This window comes from Gymnoscopelus microlampas, assembly GCF_963454915.1.
Source record: "Gymnoscopelus microlampas genome assembly, chromosome: 2".
Taxonomy (NCBI): Eukaryota; Metazoa; Chordata; class Actinopteri; order Myctophiformes; family Myctophidae; genus Gymnoscopelus; species Gymnoscopelus microlampas.
Window position 1 is genome coordinate 11,073,472 of NC_139939.1, and position 20,114 is coordinate 11,093,585.

General features: G+C 41.5%; 1 protein-coding gene across 1 annotated transcript; it reads right to left on the reverse strand.

The window, feature by feature from the left end:
* Positions 1-7,654: 7,654 nt before the first annotated feature.
* tnip2 (TNFAIP3 interacting protein 2) lies at positions 7,655-16,044 on the reverse strand. Its single transcript, XM_084077128.1, has 6 exons — positions 15,334-16,044; positions 13,192-13,521; positions 11,971-12,057; positions 11,215-11,508; positions 9,994-10,110; positions 7,655-9,417 (listed from the first exon to the last, which is right to left on the reverse strand). Exons 1-6 carry the CDS (start codon positions 15,739-15,741, stop codon positions 9,103-9,105), a joined length of 1,551 nt encoding a protein of 516 aa, XP_083933254.1. The 5' UTR covers positions 15,742-16,044; the 3' UTR covers positions 7,655-9,102.
* Between the last annotated feature and the right edge of the window lie 4,070 nt (positions 16,045-20,114).

A 20,114-nucleotide genomic window follows, 5' to 3' on the forward strand; every position in this document is an offset into this window, starting at 1 on the left:
CACCACTATGGTTACTTGAAAACGTTAGTTACAGGTTACTTTGTAGATTATTAGATTGTTAGATTATTATTACAAAATATGCATTAACCGAATAAGCCCCTATTTTATACTCTGTCTATTCGAAAACACCCGATCTACAAGCTCACAGTGCTTTGCCATGCAACACGCTGTGAGCTTGTAGCTCTTGTTCGTGAAAGATTTTAACAACATTTTGAAAACCTGGGGGTGAAAACTGTGTGTGCGTGTGTGTGTGTATACACTAACAGAAGTTGTCAGCTTATAATAGAACCCACCCCCTCATCCGCAAGCCCCCCCACCCCCGTGCATATGTACAAGTTAAAATAATCACCTCACTTCACTCCAGTCTGTGTGTGTGTACTGTACTGCACTTTCAAGTCGACCAGAGAGCGTCTGTCTGCGTTGTTTTGTTGGGAATTCCCTTGTGATGACGGGGAAATTCCCATTCTTTTCAGATACGCACACAGATTAAAGGCCCCTGATCTATCCATCCATTCTGTGTGTGTCTGTCTGGATGGCTTGTCACCGAGGCTGTGTGCTTTTCCCAATGTGTGTGAGAAGGTTTCTGAGACACATTTTTAAGAAGGGCCTTATCTAACAGCGTTGGTTCTCAAAGTGGGGTCCGGGGACTCCCAGGGGTCCTTTGGGGGAGGTTTGATGGGGGTCCCTGCAGCTAAAGGAGTTAACATAGCATCGCAATCATTTTAACAACTTTATCCATTTATACGTTGGCTCTTCAAAAATAGAGGATTTACAAGCTCGCAGCGTGTCACTTCGTGCCGAACTGCGAGCTTGTGCATCTGCTATTTTTGAAACTTTTTGTAAAACTTTTGAATCATTTGGAATTGTTTTTTTAAAATACATCTTCTCTCCTGGGGGTCCCTGGCACAAAACATTTTCAGATGTGGGGTCCGCGGCCAAATACATATCAATTTGGGGGTCCTCGACACGAAAAAGTTTGAGAACCACTGATCTCCTGAAACAAGCCATTGCGGCTTTCCTGGGCAATCCATTTTAGTTGACCTTGTATTGTAAACTGTGCTTCCATGTGCTTTTTCTCATTTGGAGTTTCAGACCGGAGCTGTCCCAGTCTGTTTGAGAAGGTGCATTCAGTGAAGGAAAGTAAGTAAGTACCTTTACTCAAGTACTGAACTTCAGTACAAATTTGAGGTACATTTCGTTGCTGTCGGGTAGAAACCTCTTATCTCCATATTTTAACTTTAAGTGTTATTTCATAAATGAATGCCCTACTTGATCATACTACAGCGTCACACAAAAGTATCAAAAGTAGCAGATCTACAAGCTCGAAACGTGTCGCGAAACGTGTCGCGAAACGTGACGCGAAACATGACGCGAAGCGATGCGCTTTGAGCTTGTAGATCTGCTACTTTTGATATTTTCTATCCTGAAAAGAATCCTGAAAAGTAACAGGTTTCCACCCAACAGAGTAGTGATGAGCGGGTCGGGTTTTTTCATGACCCGCCCCGCCCCGCCCCGTGACGGAACCCAACCCGCCTCAACCCGCCCCGCGAACCCATATATAAATCTATGGCTCAACCCGCCCCGCGACCCGCGATTATTTTTTTTATTCTGTAAAATCATGGTTAGAAAATAATCCCCAAGTATATTCAAACTGTTTTATTGTTATTATTCTTATTCTTATTAGGAATAAAGACAAAACAAGAGCATGTGATTATTTTTATTTTTTTTGAGTGTGAGAGCGGCTGACCCGCTCACCCACAGCCTGAATAATTGCCTCTGAAATTCTGACTCGACCCACCCGCGCCGCGGGTTGACCCGCGGGTCCCGCGGGTTACGGGTCGACCCGCTCATCACTACAACAGAGACAATTTACTTTACTTGAGTATTTCCATTTTTGTTTATACTTGATACTTCTACTCACTACAAGGCAAGGCTAATATTGTATTTTTTTCCTCCACTACAATTATTTGTTGGCAGATTTAGTCACTAGTCACTTTGCAGATTTATATTAGTATTACAAAACATGGTTAATGTATGTTTAAAATATCTTAAGTGGCCACTTAAGATATTCTTTTATACTTCAACTATTCGAAAATAACTGGTCACAACGCGTCAGATCGTTGTAGACCGATCACACGATTCTCGTGGTTTATATTGGTAAAGTAAGTGTATTTTGATGTCAATACTCAAGTCAAATTCAGAACACAGGCCTCTTGCTTGTAACGGGGTATTTTCATACAGTGTCATTGCTACTTTTACATAACGTAAAAATACCTCTTCCACTCCCGAGTACATTAAAGTCCCCTCCCCATTCAGAAAGGGACCGGCCGCTAAATCATCACCACCATCACCTGACTTCATTTACACCCTCCTCTCATTAAGACGTGTGTCTTTTGTTACAGACAAAAGCTTCCTTTTTGACCGTAGCGAGGGAATGTTGTGAGCCACGTAACTCTTTCCACTCTGAGTCTATTTTAGTGAGCCTGTGTGTGTGTGTGTGTGTGCGCGCGGATGTAAACTGTGCTATTGTAAATGTGTAGGTGTGTGTTGGCGTGGGGAGAATCCCTTGCCAGCCCACTAATAGCTTTTTGTAAGGCCATCATGTGAGTAGTCAAAACGCTGTACTCAAGTAAAAGTATCGTTGCTTTAAAATAATGACTCAAGTGGAGGTAAAAGTAGTGGAATCCAAATAATGACTTCAGTAAGGGTAAGAAAGTATCTAGTTGAAAGATTACTCAAGCACTTTATGCATGCGCGCGCGTGAGTGCGTGTGTGCGCGTGTGTGTAAACGCTAACAGAAGTTGTCAGCTTATAATAGAGCCCACCCCCTCATCCGCAAACCCCTGTGCGTGTGCGTGTGTGTGTGTGTGTGTGTGTGTGTGTGTGTGTTGCCATTCATCCATGTGTCACCTCAAATGTTGCCTTCTGACAATGGTGGAACTAAGTACTCAGATTATTATTTGTTTCAAAAGTTTTCAAAATGCATCAAAATATTTTGATAGTGGCTGATGGCTGAAGTTCAGTTTATAGACCGGCATGAATAAACAAAGTAAATACTTGAATTCTTCGCCACTACATCTCAGAGGCAAATATCCTTTCAGGATTCATATTCAAAAATGGCAAAATATCAGATCTACAAGCTCAAAGGGCGTCACTTCGCGTCGCGTTTCGAGCTTGTGGATCTGCAATTTTGATACACACATGTGTGTGACGCTGTAGTATGATCAAGTAGGGCATTAATGTACGAAAAAACACAAAAAGTACATGAAGGTCTGAGTGAGCCTGGTGATTCAAGCTGCTCTGTATGTAAATGAGAGAGAGGGCTGGGAATGAATTTGGCCGCAAATATCTTCCCCCCCGATGAGTAAAACTGATCATGTGCTTCACTGTGTCATACCAAAAGGTTCTCAATTGGCTGATGGGGCAACTTCTGAAACCACTGAACCACTTAAACCCCTATTATACTTAGTTGACCGGGGTCCCCCAGGGCTCCAAACTAGGCCCCCCTCTTTTTTTCCCTCCCCCCTCAACACCGAATCTCTTTCAGAAACAGAATCAGCTTTATTTTCACACGTTTACAGGTGGCAATAAGTGGGCGATGATTATTATTATTGTTTCCGTCATTTGTAGATTTCGGGAAGGGAGGAAGAATCTACATTATCGTTGCTGTCGGGCAGAAACCTCTTATCTCCATACTCTAACTTTGTATGTTTTTTTTTTTCGTAAATGAACGCCCTACTTGATACCACAGCGTCACACACGCATCAAAAGTAGCAGATCTACAAGCTCGTTCGCGGCACGTTTTGAGTTTGTCGATCTGCTACTTTTGCTACTTTTGAATTTGATTCCTAAAGACTAACAGTTTTGGACATATGAGGGTTTCCACCCGCCAGAGACAATATAACGAGGAGCAAGGAAGAAGGATTGAAGCAGTGGTGGAAAGTAACTAAATACATTTACTCAAGTACTGTACTTCAGTACACTTTTGAGGAATTTTGACTTTACTGGAGTATTTCCCATTTTCAATACTTTTACTTCTACTCCACTACATCTCAGAGGCAAATATTGTACTTTTACTCCACTACAATTACTTGAAAACTTTAGTCACTAGTTACTTTGCAGATATAACATATTATATTATAAAATATACAGTAACCACTTTAGCCCTATTTTGTACATAGGCTATTTGAAAATAGCCGATCTACAAGCTCACAACGCGGCGCATCGCGACGCGTTGTGAGCTTGTAGATCTGCTATTTTCAAACATTTTAGCACTTTTACTTTTGGTACTTTAAGTACATTTTGATACCAGTATTTTGTACTTTCACTCAAGTGCATTTTTAATTCCGGACTTTTACTCGTAACGGAGTACTTCTACATTGCACTATTGATACTTTTACTTAAGTAAAACATTTGAGTACTTTTTCCACCACTGGATAGAAGTCAAATAATCAAATGTTCCTGATAGGAGATGCAGTGAAAAATGTATTCATATACATACATACAGTAGCTTTAGCATATAGGTAACAAGTTAATAATAGCAGCAGATGTGTAGATAAGGTGCAGTATAATAGAACAGATGTAGAACATACTGTATGGCCTCTTTGCCAAAAATAGCTACTCTCGTAGAATGTTCACCCCGGAACAGAGACAATAAGTTTCATGTGGTTAAACCGTTCTGTCTCTCTTCACCGCCGAGTCTCGTGGGAGTTCAGAACTCTTTGCTAACAGTAAATGGTGCATTTATAGTACAGAAGAGTACAGAAGTCCTGACGTCACTCGTTCATCCCCTGGGTCGCGAAAGTAATTTCTCTGTGGAGAATAACATTGGGTCATCTTAGAATCGTCTCATGTAAGAATTGTGGTCCAAAAATAAACAAACTGTCTCTGCGATATTGTCAGGGAGGTGGCTCTGTATCATTCATGATAGTCAGTCACTCATATTTGAGTCTGTTTCTGGCGAAAATTGTACTAATTTGTCGGAAGTAACATTAGTGTTTTCTCACTGTCAGTTGATGCTTCATTAGCCTGGTAAACCCTCCCTCCAGAAATCTATTTCTGGAGGGAGGGTTTACCAGGCTAATGCTTCATATCCATAAGAGTCAAACCACCGGGATATTTGTTTATTTTTGGAACACAGTTCTATTTGACGCGATATTAAACACGTCTATGGGAATTCAGAAGAAAAAAAAACGCGACCCAGGTAGGATGCGTAAATTACGTCAGACTTCGGTGCTCCATATCATCACACCTTCATCCAAAGCCAGTTACAATGATGTGCATTACGTCCCATTCACACACACATAGCGGAGGAACCCATGCAAGGCACCAACCTGCTCATCACGAGCAGTTAGGGGTTCAGTGGTCTCGTGTAGCCAGACAACTGTAATTCCACAATATCCGAAGGCTATATACTGTAGCAGTGGTTCTCAAACTTTTTCATGTCAGGGACCCCCAAAATTCCATGCATTTGGCCGCGGACCCTCCATCTAAAATATTTTTTTTTCAGGGACGCCCAGAAGCAAAGATTTGAGTTACAAATGTTTGCTTAAAAAATGTATATATTCAAAGGTTTGCACACATTTTCAAGATCTTTCTAAAATAGCAGATCTACAAGCTCATAGCACGACACCCAGTGCCACACTATAAGCTTTGTATATCTGCTATTTTTGAATAGCCAAAGTATAAAAGGTTAAAATGGTTGTGATGCTATATTAACACATTTTGCTGGCTGCGAGGCTATAGGGGTTCAGTGCCTTGCTCAAGGATACGTTTGACACTAGCACAGAGGGAGCCGGGGAATCAAGCTGGCTGGGGAATCGAACCCGGCTGGGGAATCGAACCCGGGAACCCTCCGATCCCCCCAAGAGGCCGTTCTCTTAGCTCCTGAACCACTACCGGCCCTCAAAAGATGCAAAGTGAATCCTCCACTCTTATGTGTGGTCCTGGAGACCCCCATTCCAGGGTAGATAACGTCTCCGTCGGGTGGAAACCTCATTATGTCCAAAGCTGTTACTTTTCAGGATTCAAATTTACAAAAAAACGGCAGATCCACGACAGCAATGATCTGCTATTTACAGAGGAGACTGTGTCTTCCGTTGGAGGGTCATGGGTTAGGGTTTTGTTTAATGTGTGCCTGTAACCTTCAGACTGTAACAATGCCTTCTGGAAGAAGTATTGAAAATAGACGATCTAAGTAACGAGGAACTAAAGCTTTCAAATAATTGTAGCGCATTAAAATAGAAGTGCAAGATTTACCTCTGAGATGGAGAGGAGTAGAAGTATAATGAATATGTAATACAATATAAAAAAATGTGTTTACTGTAAGTACAGTACTTGCACAGTACTTTTAACTAAGTAAACGCACTTAGTTACTTTGAACCACTGTGGTTAAGAGCTGACATTTGAATTGAGTCGGTCTGTTAATGAACTTATTGTGGCATTTACATAACAGAAAAACAATCACATGATAAAGTGTAATTTCCTTGTATGAAGGTGAACCAACAATGGTGGCATGACGGTCATGCGCACACGTAGCCGACAACAAAAGACCTGTTTGATCTGCACGCCCTCTGAAACGCCCTACTTCCTGTTCAGGAGGGGATGTCCACACACACACACACACACACACACACACACACACACACACACACACACACACACACACACACACACACACACCTCTGTTCCACACTAAACCCACAACAATTTCACACACACAGCTCTCTAGGGCTGCAACCATTGACTATTTACTTTTTCCATTAATCGGATAACACATTTTTACGAAACTAGCCAATCTACGAGCTCGCAACTTGACACGGTGTGAGCTTGTAGATCGACTCTTTTCACTATTTTGAAATTTGAAAATGAAATTTCCCCCGAAATAGATTATTTTGTTTTAAAAAATCATGATTTATTTTTTACCGTTCAATTAACCTCATATGTCCAAAATTGTTACTTTTCAGCATTAGATCTACAAGCTCGAAACATTTCGAGCTTGTAGATCTTCTACTTTTGATATTTTGTGTGACGCTGTAGTATGATCAAGTATAGGGCGTTCATTTACGGGGGGGGGAAAAACACAAAAAGTTAAAATATGGAGATAAGAGGTTTCTGCCCGACAACAACGATATCTGGGGAGCTAGTGGATCTTTAAAGCCCGGTTGTAGTAGTTAGTTATAGGTTAGTCTAACTGTAACTAGAGCTTCAGTCCTCTCTCTCTCTCTCTCTCTCTCTCTATCGTACGCGTTCACTTCAGACACACAACAGCTGGGAATCTGGCAGTCACACACTAACAGCGTGCCCATTCAGGCTGAGTTCAGAAGGGGTTTTCCACTGTGTACACACATGTTCACACACACACACACACACACACACACACACACAGACACTCACTCACATACACACACACGTACACACGTGACACACGGACACAGTCGCATACACACTCTGGCTATGGTCAACATTTTCGTGGTTTGTCTAGGCGGGTTTTGCGTTCAGAATTTCAGGTCCATGTTGACGACAATTTTGACAAACTAATTACAAATCTCAGTTACATTTCTTCGTTTTGTTTTACAGTTCGTAAATCACCACCATATGATGCAGAATGTAGTAAACAACAATATTTTATTATAGAAAAATATTTTTTTGCCAGCTCAAGACAGTAATGGGGGAGAAATGTCAGATCGAGGCCAAAGTCTCAGTTCAGATGCAGTTCTCTCTTTTTTCCACAAATCTAAACTCACTTCCCTTTTTGTCCCCAGACACTTGCCTTACCAGATAGAAAAGGAACAGCCTATTTTCGGGTGACAGAAAAAGGCAATACATTGCACTAATAAAACGTATGTTTATGAAGAGAATAAATATTAAGATAATAATACTGTGATATATATTTAATTATGTTTCTCAGAATATATAATATTATTTAGACCTCCAAAAAACAGAGATCAATCACAAGTAAACAATAGCACCATATCATCAAACTAGACATTTTAGAACCAGAAGCTTATGCGTTACAAATCTCTAAATCCTAACCCCTGCATTAAAGGGGGTGAAAGTGATGTTTTTGGTTAAAACAAGCACACAAAAAAGTTTAAAAGTTAAAGCCCTATATTCTGGTAATAATCATTACCATAGACTTGTTCGTTCAGTTACACGGGTCTCACAGTCTCTCCAACTCTTTAGTAAACATTGAACACATTTTCAGGTGGGTCACCAATTTCATCCAATCAGAAGAGAGAACCCAATTTATCCGATTACAAATGTTAGTGTTCCAGCTCCAATTTTGTCTCCTCATTCGGCTTAGAGTTGTTTATCCTGTATTGTATTGAGTCCTCTCTCCTGATTGGATAAGATTAGGTATCCCAACCTGAAAATGTATTTTCTGTCTTTACTAAACAGCTGGAGAGATGGGAAAGACCCCTGCTATGGAACAAACACAATATAATGATGATGATGTAATGATTACTATCATAATATAGAGGTATCTAACACTTATTTTAACAACAAAAATATCACTTACTCCAACACGTCAAGAAAGTGCAACAAGGTTTACGTAGAATTTGATAAATTGAGGTATATGGCAATGATATATTGCATTGACATCCACTGTCCAACCATGAAGGCAACACCCGGCCATTTGACAGACACTAGAGCCCTGACCCGACGGCAGATCTTAGTGTCCGACGGCGATCCCGATTTTGGAGAGTCCTAGACCACCAGTTGGCTGATGTTTTGAACCCATATCTTATCAACAAAAAGTGCATCAATCAATTCTAATCCATTTGAAATAACACGACGTCTCTGTCGGGGTGGAAACCTCACATGTCCAAAACTGTCTCATAAATAATCGGCCTAGCTCTACCAAGTACTCCCGCCGTGACACCCAAAAACTCTCGGACGCGCCGACTGCAGTTTCACCGTCTCTCCGTCTCCAACTGTCATCAAGGACAACATAATCCGTCTGGATGTGACATGTAGTGCTGTTCTTCAGTGCTCAGGAATTGTCAGAGGCGGCTGATGCTCGTGGGAGGTTACCCGTCAAAAGGTGCCTTTTCGAGTGCTCATAGCTTGTTTCGAGTGCTCATAGCTTGTTTTGAGTGATCATAGCTTGGCACACTCCTCGCAGTGGTTCAGGTACTCCGCGGCGTCGTTCTCGTCGAACGTGGTGAGGCACCGCGGGCACTGTAGGTCCGACAGGCCCCGGCATTCAGTCCAGTTGGGGCTGGGGGGCACTGCCGTGACGGCCGTTAGCGCCGGACGCGCGGCGGCGCTGACGCCCTGTCGCCTGGGCGGGTCGGCCGCGCTCCTCTGGAACTGTTCCGTAGAGTCCTTATTGTGCCGCCGCGACGAGATCCTGTGTCCGATGTGGACGCGACACACCGGAGCCGTGTCTCTGCTGTCTCTTCCTCCCGCTCCCTGAAACCATGACATCCAACGTTATTATCAGTTCAAGGTTAGTCGGGTTTCTTTCGCGTTGTTCCGACTAGTCACTTTGAATCTGGCGCCCCTATTTTGGGCTATGTCATTATATTTTTTCAAGTAAATGCATTTTCAAAGTCTTCAAATATAGCGAAGATAGACGATCTACACTGAGCTGTTACATTGGCTATTCTCAATATTCATCGCATGACCAAGTATATCGTCTCTGTCGGGTGGAAACCGACATCGTTTTATAGCTAGAAAAAAGACGATCTACAAGCTCACAGCGCTTGTAGATCGACACATAGCTAGGGAGTATAAATGAGGCACTACGGCGCCGTCACGGCCCGCCAAAAACATTTTTTTGTCGACAATTGTAGATTTAGTCGACTAAAATCTTATGATATTTAGTCTACTAAAACTAGACTAACATTTTAACCTTTCAGATTACTAAAATGTGACTAAGACTAAATGGAATTCGATTCAAAAGACTATGACTGAAAGGACATCAAAATGTGTCTGTCAAAATGATATGAACAACATGTTGGGTGTTGTTGTGCAGACCTGTCTGACCTGTTTGTGTAGCTGTTGCTGCAGTCTGGAGAGCTCCTCCTTCAGGTCGTTGACCCGGCCCTGCGCTCGCTCTCTGTCCGCACGCTCCGACTTGAAGTCCTCTGTGTAGATGAGTACCTGAGGAGAACACACACACCACACGCTGTTTATCCATGGGCTGTTATATAAATAGTAAATACGCAAAATCTAGTGTGTGGCGTGTGTGTGTGTGTGTGTGCGTGTGTGTGAACGTACGTGCGAGGCGTGCGCCCATGTTTACTTGTGAGGGCAAGTATAGTGAGAGTTGAGAAATAGAGAGGACAATAATGTCCTGGTCCTCACAAGAAGAAATGGTTGTTTTAAGGTTTTAGGGAGTTAGGCTTACAAATTCAATTAGGACAATATTCAGGTTGGGGTTAGGGTTAGGTATTTAGAGGTTAGGTTTAGGGGTTATGGTTGGAGCTTTACTTGATTTATACTTAGTCGTGTGCCGGTGTTGCGCACCGAAAATAACCTATCTACAAGTGCACGTGTTGTGAGCTCGGTGTGTTGCTTGGTATTGGTACTTTTGTTTGAAAATGGGTGACGTCGTCCTTTAAGTAAAGGGAAGTACTGAAAACCACTTGTAATAAGCAGCATCCACGCACTTAGCACATTATCTACGATTCTACGCACATAGCACATATCTACGCACATATCTACGCACATAGCACCCCTACCTCAATATTTACACCCTTTGCATATAAAGACTGCAAACACAAACATACAGTATGCATACATTAATGTGCATTCCTAAATACACATTCACACTAGGCCTGTCACAATTATTACATAATCGCCTAAACGCAATTATTTTAGATAATCAAAATTTTTTTCGGCATAATCGTCATGATCATTTCCACGTTGAAAAACGTTCATGTATTTTCAAACATGTTCAAAAACAGTGGAAATAACCGCTCTACAAGCTCAAAACGCGTTTTGAACTTGTAGATCGGCTATTTCCGCTGTTCATATAAAGCATAAGGTTATTACATCATGTGAGTTATTTGACATATCTGCCCTGTGCACCTTTTGTTTACGAAGCCTAACAGCCAAACGGAAAGGTCATTTTTATTCGTAATGTTCCAATGTTCAACGGCAGAAACACAACGAAATCGTTAATCGCAATAACTTGAGCGACAATTGATCGTCAAGTAAAAATGTCATAATCGGGACACACACACACACACACACACTGCCTACCTGCTGTTCCAGCGTCTGGATGCGCTCCTGGTCTCGCCTCCTCACATCCTCCACGTCTCGGCCCATCAGCGTGGCCTCTCTCATCTTCTCCTCCAGCAGACCGTTGAGCCTGGCGATCTCCTGGTGCAGCAGAGCGGGGGCCCCCAGCACGGACCTGATGGGCCCCTGCAGGGGGCCCGACGAGGAGAGACCCCCCTGGAGGCCCCCGGACTCCTTCAGCCTCTGGCACAGACCCCTGACGTACTCCTCCCGGCTGGAGTCGTACCTCTGCCATTTAGAGTTCAGGCCTTCCACCTGAAGAGCGGGAAAAGATCGCTTTAGTAACGATGATCTTATATTAACCTATTAAGGCCTGAAGCCGATTCTACATGTCTCCTTAATCCCAACAGTATTCTGAAAAAACGTATGTTTCTATATCAGTGGTGCTCAAACTTTTTCATGTCAAGGACCCCCAAAATGATATGTATTTGGCCACCGACCTCCATCTGAAAATATTTAGTTCCAGGGACCCCCCAGAAGGAAAGATTTGAGTTAAAAAGGTTCGCTTTAAAATAATATGTATTCAAAGATTTGCACACATTTTCACGATTTTTCAAAAATAGCAGATATACAAGCTCATACGAATTTTTGAATAGCCCAAAGTGTAAAATAATACTTTTTAGCTCAAATCTAAAAATGACACAGTTCCAGGTCTTAATGGGTTAATAAAGTGAAATTGTAAGTGAAAAAAAGAAAGAAGTTAATCGGTCCCCTTACATATGTCACTCTTTGCTTGAGCTGATGATTGTCTTGCTCCAGTTGTCGTATCTGGGCGTTAGCGACCACGTCAGGAGACTCTGTCATCTGGAACACAATGGACGATGGAGGATGAAACAAACAGGCACCTCGAAAACCTTTCCAAAACCAAAATGACAATATAACTCTTGTTTTTAATCACGAGACGGAGCGGGACATTCCAGAAGCGGAGAGTTCCCCTCCACACACACACACACACACACACACACACACACACACACACACACACACCGCACACATCATCCAAAGCAGAAGCATTAAGTGGAAAACCACAAATCGTCCCCGCTATTACCAAAGCAAATATCAAACGCAGTAAACATAGCAATTATCGTCAAGTCACTGCACATACAGTCATTACAACACCAACCAGTGGTGGAAGAAGTACTCCATTTAATTGTTTACTTAAGTAAAAGTAGCAGTACCATGATAAATACTCTGTTACAGGTAAAAGTCCTGTATTTTACTTTGACTAAAAGTATGAAAGTAATCAAAGCATACTTAAAGTACCACAGTACTCCATTTTGCAGAATGTTTCGTGGGTTTTTCCAAAGGTTCTCAAAATGTGTGAAAATCATTTGGAGATAGATAGAGATTTTTGAATAGACGAAGGATAAAATTAGGCTTAATTGGTTAATGTATGTTTTGTAATAATAATCTTGATATACAAAGTAAATTGTGAGCATCTCTGAGTGTCAAAAAATTGACATAATCAAGTAAACGCCCCTAAAAACTTGAGAAAATGTGCTTAGATACTTTCCACCACTGCAATGCAACACACACACACACACGCACGCGTTTGTATTACTATACCTGTGAGGACATCAACCTTTTAGGAGAGCAGTTTTATCGTCATTTTTTACAAATCTTTGCCATGTTTATCCGTAACCTGAAGCCGAAGAATAGCAGCTCTACAAGCTTACAACGTGTCGCGCTGTATGCGTGTAGATCGGCTATTTTTCGGGGGCCTGACAACCAGCACGCAACTTTATTTTCCTTTTCATTCTTGACCTTACCAGAAATTGTGAAATGATTTAAAACTACTTTAGCTGTCTTTTTTTTCATTTTCCTTAAGGACCACACTTTACCTGTGGGGACAGTTGGTGTTCACAAGTATAGCAATACAAACACACACACACACACACACACACACACACACACACACACACACACACGCACACACACCTCCTTAGACTCCTGCTGTCGAGGCATCTCCTCCTCCGTCGTCGTCGTCATCATCGCCGCTCGGCCTTTGCTCCCGCTGTCGCCCTTCTCCAGTCTCCCCAGCAGCTCTTGGCACACCCTGACGGTGGCGTCCAGCTGCCGCCGCAGCGTGTCGGCCTCCTCGGCCAGGGAGCTGCAGAGGACGGCCCGCGTGGCCTGGACGCGGTCCCTCTCCTCCAGGGCCGTCCGCAGGCGCTGGATCTCCTGGTCCTTCTGGTGGTCCGGGTGGGACCGCACGCCCTCCAGCTCTCGCTCCATGTCGCCCAGCTGCGCGCGTAACCTCTGGATCTCCTGTGGAGGTTTATTAGAAGAACGGCGTGAGTTGTATTACAAGGACCACCCAAATTGACCCTCAGAAGAGAAGATTTATGTTTTTTTTTTAATTAAACATTATATATATTCAGCATTTTCGATATTTTTTTCAAAGATTCTCAAAAATAGCAGATGTACAAGCTCTCAGCGCGGCACGTTGTGCCGCGCTGAGAGCTTGTAGATCTGCTATTTTTGAATAGCCAACGCATACACGGATACAGTGGTTAAAGTGACTGTGAGGCTCCGTTAACTACTTTTGCTGGGGACCCCCTGGAACCCCCCCTATTGGACCCCCTGGGAGTCCCCGGACCCCACTTTGAGAACCAATGGGTTAGAAAAGATGGAAGATGCATGTTAGGGCTGCATGGGCGATATGGCTTCAAATCGATATCACGATTGTTTCAAACTTTTGCCTCGATTACGATTAATGAGCGACGTTTTCTTTAGTAGTGAAAATAGGCTCTGTGCATCACTGTAGATCCCTTTTTCCAGAAGGCGACATAAACATTTCCTGTTCCGGGTCAGTTTCTCATAGCTTCTTTTGATTGGCTCAGCAGCAGATTTGAACCCGAAAAACACGTAACATGAAGGTGTCATGTGTGTTTTCGGTTCAAATCTGCTGCTGCACCAATATCATATAATATGGGTAACAACTAAAGGGAAAGTTCGCCCCCAAAATGACTTTTTTTCTATCGATAAGTCACCCCATGGAGACTTGAATTCATGGATATGTTTTACGTTTTTGTCGTATTCCTAAGCCAATAATTTGATGACCGGCAGCGGTTCCGGTAGGAGAAACAAAGGGTCTCCTGCCTACCGGTCCGCTGGTCATCAAATTATTGGCTTAGGAATGCGACAAAAACAAAAGAATATCCATAAATTCAAGTCTGCATGGGGTGACTAATCGATTAAAAAAAGTATGTTTTGGGGTGAACTATCCCTTTAATGTGTGTTGTAATGAAGCATTAATTAATAGTTAATAATGCCCTTATGAGTCCTTATAAGATGCTTATTAACATTATTATGTGTTAATAAGAGTATATACAGTAAGTGGTAATAATAGCATTGTAAACATGTTTATTGTTGGATCATAAAACTTTTTTAACAGTTATTAAGAACAACAAAGCCTCACAAGTTTCTAAATATTATGAAACCTGACCTAGGTTGTTTGCATGTTAACAGGAGTGTGAATGCATCGATTGAATCTGGAGGACTACCAATAGAAATGGTTTACTAGCCAAAGGTAGTTGGCAAGTAGCCAAGATTGTTGGTGCATGCACCTAAACCAATACAGTGCACAGGTCTACCAGCAAATTAATGCTGGGCGATATGGATATTATATTAATATTGTGATATGAGATAGATATTGTATGTGATTTGGGATATCTTGATATCACGATATGGCATAGATGTTGTGTTTTCTTGGTTTAAATCACTTTTGCCCTATTTTATACTGCAAATATATTTATTTATATTGTTTAACCTTTGACAAAACATGTTACATGTGACATTCTGCCTAATGAGTAGAGCTACTTTCACTTTTGGCAGGCCTACTTTAGGCATATATTTATGCTAATACTTTTGACTTTTTGACTCAAGTAAAATGTTGTATACTAACTGTATTTCTACATTGTTACTTTCACTTAACTAATTGAAACAATCTGAGTGGGCTAACTCCCACCACAGAGCAGTTTACAGTGTAAATATATGAATGAACTCACTGGAGTGTACAAATATAACCAAAGGGACCCATTTGATCAAATGTGCAGGGAGGAGTGTGGGAGAACTCACTTGCTGGCTCGCCTCTGCCTGTCGGCTGGCCCTGACCTCCACCTCGTTCCTCTTCTGCTTGAGCTTGCAGATCTCCTTGCACAGGCTCTCCAGCAGGGACCGGGACGGTCCCACCAGCACGGATCCAGGAGAAGAAGAAGAAGAAGAATCTCCTCCTTGGTTTTCCTTGTCTTCCTCCTGATCCTGCTGCAGGAGATCCACGTTGATGTAGATCCTCTCGTAGCGGGCCAGGCGCGCCCTCAGGTCCGCGATCGCCGCGTCCCTTTTGCGGATCTCGCGGTTCAGAGCCTCGATCTCCTGCCGGGTCTCGTGGTAGAGAGTGTTCAGAGTGCTGAAGCTCCGCAGCTTGTTGTCTCTGGTCGCGTCCTGGTCGCTCACGCCGACGCTGTGATGATGATGGTGATCCATCGCGGTATGCTGTTGGCTTCGATCGATCGATCGATGGACACGGTATCGATTCCCCCGATAATAAGTAGGCTGGGGGGGGGGGGGCGAGGGGTCCGGCGGAAAAAAATAGGGGGGCGAGCGTGTTTTAGAACTTCTCCGGTTACCGGCTGTTAGACACAATCGTGTAGGGGTTTGTTTAAGGCGGAGAAAACAGGAGGTAATTCCAGCATTGAGAGGTTTGTATAAATAGAATAAAAGGGTGTAATGTATGCTCTCTCACTCTCTCTCTATCTCTCTACGGCTTGCTGCTGAGTGGAAGTGTTTATCAGGAGTGGAGGGAGGGTCGCACTCGCATATTAGTGTTTCAGACACAGTAGGGGGTTTCCTCAATCCCCAGTGCGGGGGGACTTCCCCACAAAGTACGCGGAATTTTTTACTGGTACACACACACACTTACAACCCGACCGGCGTTGCCAGATTGTGTGAGAAAAATAAGCGACCAGGACTATGAAAACAAGCCCATCAGAAGGCACATCATGAGCACTTTAAACCTACATTGGCTATTTGGAAATAGCCAATCTACAAGCTCACGACGCGTCGCGATGCGATCAGCTTATAGATCTACTATTTTCAAAGGAAACCCCCCCCCAAAATTTGGAATATTTTCACAAAATATTTTCAGAAGGTCGGGTCTACAAATATATATTAATTTGGGGGTCCTTGACATGAAAATGTTTGGGAAACAAGCCAAATAAGTAACTATGCTTTAGAAACAAGCCCAAAGAACTACCAATATTTACAAGCGACTTTACAGAGAAACAAGCCCAAAGTCGCTTATGATAAGCGGACATGGCAACACTAAAACCATCCCACTAGCTGTCATTGGTTGAGGGCCCTGGGGGGTTGTCACGACGAGTACAGGACTCATGACATGAGAATGCATGAACTAGAATAAATAATTATTTTGTATCTAAAAACATAGTGTCCACTTATTAACCACTTTATTATTATTATAATGATATTTATTATTATTTGTTTTTGTTATCATTAGGCTACTTATTCTTTTGATTTTTCCACCACTTATTATTATTATTATTATTATTATCATTATTATTATTATTAGGCTACTTATTATTTTATTGATTTTCCCCAACAAATAGATAAAAGGAAACTGCATTATTGTACTTGCATATCAGCACAGATAAAGGGAGGATGTAAAGATTAAAATAATATAAAATAGTAAATTAAATTAAATCAACACTCTAATGCGTTATTAATGCGTTATTATGCTTTCATGTGTTATTGAGTAAATGAGTAAATGGATGATTCGACATTGCCCCTGGTCAGTGGTGTAAAGTAACTAAGTACATTTACTCAAGTACTGTACTTAAGTACACTTTTGAGATTTTTTTTTTTACTTTACTGGAGTGTTTCCAATGTTCAATAATTTTACTTCTACTCCACTGCATATTAGTGGCAAATATTGTACTTTTACTCCACTACAATTATTTGAAAACTTTAGTTAGTTACTTTGCAGATATAAATTATTACATTCTTGCATGCATAACCACATTAGCCCTATTTTATACTATAGGCTAATTGAAAATAGCCAATCTACAAGCTCACAATGCATCTTAATATGAGCTTGTAGATCTTCTATGTTCAAACATTTTAGTAGGCTACTTTTACTTTTGGTATTTTAAGTATTTTGATGCCAATACTTTTGTACTACTCAAGTAACATTTTGAACACATACCTTTTACTTGTAAAAGAGTATTTTTATATTGTGGTATTGCTACTTTTACTTAAGTAAAAAGATCTGAGTACTTCTTCCACCACTGCTTGTCTGAAGCCTAGATTATGCTTCATAAACAGAATAATATAGTCTTCTGACATAATGCTGGGATTTTAGTTCTTGTCCTTCCAAGAAATTGTGAAATGGTCTTAAAACTACTTTAGCTGTTTGTTTTCTTATGTTGTAATTCCTTAATGATAACTGTTTTCCTGTACATAAGTAGCATTATGATCCTTCCGGCCTATTAGCGTAAATTGCGCAATCTCTGTTGCATTGTCCAAGGTGGGAAATAACGTAGTAGCCTGCTGCTGTGTCATCTGTGAGATACGCCTATTATATGAGCCATGGGACAAGTATGAGGGATATTCTACTATTATATGAGCCATAGGACAAGTATGAGGGATATTCTACTATCATATGAGGTATGAGCCATAGGACAAGTATGAGGGATATTCTACTATTATGAACCATTAGCCATGGTTCACATGACGCTCGTCTGTCACAAGCGTCATGGCGCAACTTGTTCCTGGTTTTGGAAATGTCTTCATTTACAACTAGTAAATCTATATAAACGTTCAGATTTCAAATATAAAGTGCTTGCCCCACGGCCACGGATGTAAACAGTTGAAACGCTTGGGTCTAAGTACCTGTACCTTCCATATTGTTCAATAAAAAGCATTTTAATCCGATCGCTGGCCATTTTCTCAAAATGTCCTTCATATGCTTTCAGTTACGCGACCCTATCGGTTGAGAGGTGTATTGCACTCTGATACATTATAACTGTATGAGAAAATGGCCGTAAAAGTATAATATTTGCCTCTGAGATATAGTGGAATAGAAGTAAAAGTACTGAAAATTGGAAATACTCCATGTAGTAAGTAAGAATACCTCAACATTATACTTAAGTACAGTACTTGAGTAAATGTACTTAGTTACATTCCACCACTGTTTATGACCCACAGCTGGAGGACAATATGAGGGGTATTCTATAGTGATTCTCAATCTTTTTCTTTTTTTTAATTCAAGGACCCGCAGTTTCATATGCATTAGTCGACGGACCCCCATTTGAGAGCCCAATATATAATGTAGGCTAAACTTAATTAAACTCTGAGAGTGTACACATGTTGTGTAGCTCCATTTGGACACTCTCAGTTCAGACCCATAAGGGTCGATTTGGACCTCCGGTGGTCCCCGGACCATATGTTGAGAACCAATGTGCTACTATATGAGCCATAGGACAGGTATGAGGGTATGAGATCTTTATCATCTCTGGATCAGCAGCATGCATCAAAGGAAGGGATGATAGCTCTACCTGGTGGACAACTTTAACACCAGTGGTGTAAAGCAGTGGTTCTCAAACTTTTTCACGTCAAGGACCCTCACATTGACACTTATTAGCCCGCGGGCCCCCATTTGAAAAGATAAGCCAGGGACCCCCATCAGAGGAGATTTTTACGCCTCTAGCAGTGATTCTCAACCATTTTAATTTCAAGGACCCCCAGTTTGACATGCATTAGGCTGCAGACCTCATTATAGGCATCTCTATCTCTGGGACCCCAATTCATATTGTAAAATCAATGTTAATTTAACTCTGAGAGTGTATAAATGGAACCAAATGGACCCGGTCCATTTGGTTCCATTTGTACACTCAGAGTTATAGACCCATAAGGGTCCATTTGGATCCTATCCATCATTTAGCTGGGGACCCCCTGGAACCCCCTCAAGTACCGCTGGGGGTCCCCGGACCCCACTTTGAGAACCAATGGTGTAAAGTATATACTCAAGTAGACTACTGTAGCCTACTTAAGTACAATTTTGAGGTGTTTTTTTTTTTTTTTACTTTACTGGAGTATTTCCAATTTTCAGTACTTCTACTACTGTACTACTTACTACTTACTTACTACTTACTTAGTACTACTTACTTCTACGGCCACTACATCTCAGAGGCAAATAATTGCACTTTTACTCCACTACAATTATTTGAAAACTTAGTTACTTTGTAGTTTTTGATTATTATTACAAAACATACAGTAACCACTTCACCCCTGTATTTCAACCATTTGAAAATAGCCTATCTACAAGCTCACAAGCGTTGCAATGCCACATTGTGAGCTTGTAGATCTGCTATTTTATACATTTGAAAACTTGTGAAATGGGACATTCTGCATAATGAGTACTTTCTACTTTTGGTACTTTAAGTACATTTTGATACCAATACTTTGGTACTTTTACTCAAGTACATTTTGAATTCCGGACTTTTACCAGAGTATGTCTATATCGCAGTATTGATATTTTTTACTTAAGTAAAACATGTGAGTAGAGTACCCTTTCCACCACTTCAATTATGATAAACCAATTAAAGGTAGGGTAAGTGATATTTTTTGGTTAAAACAAAAAGTATTTTGTTAAAAGGTTAAAGCACTATATTCTGATAGTAATCATTGCTATAGAGTGTTTGTTCAGTAACAGGAGTCTGCCCGTCTCTCCAGCTCTTTAATAAACAGAAAATACATTTTCCGGTAGGTGTCAAAATCTCAGCCAATCAGGAGAAAGTACCCATTTTTAAGCTTCATTTGTATAGTGTTCCAGTTCCAATTTT

Bases quoted from the DNA above. Each gene is read 5' to 3' on its own strand.
- tnip2 (XM_084077128.1), bottom strand. From the start codon at position 15,741: ATGGATCACCATCATCATCACAGCGTCGGCGTGAGCGACCAGGACGCG. The intron at 12,058-13,191 runs GTGTGTGTGCGT...ATTGTGTTCCAG, and splicing joins GACAGCAGGAGTCTAAGGAG to ATGACAGAGTCTCCTGACGT. The intron at 9,418-9,993 runs GTCAGACAGGTC...TCATGGTTTCAG, and splicing joins AGCAACAGCTACACAAACAG to GGAGCGGGAGGAAGAGACAG.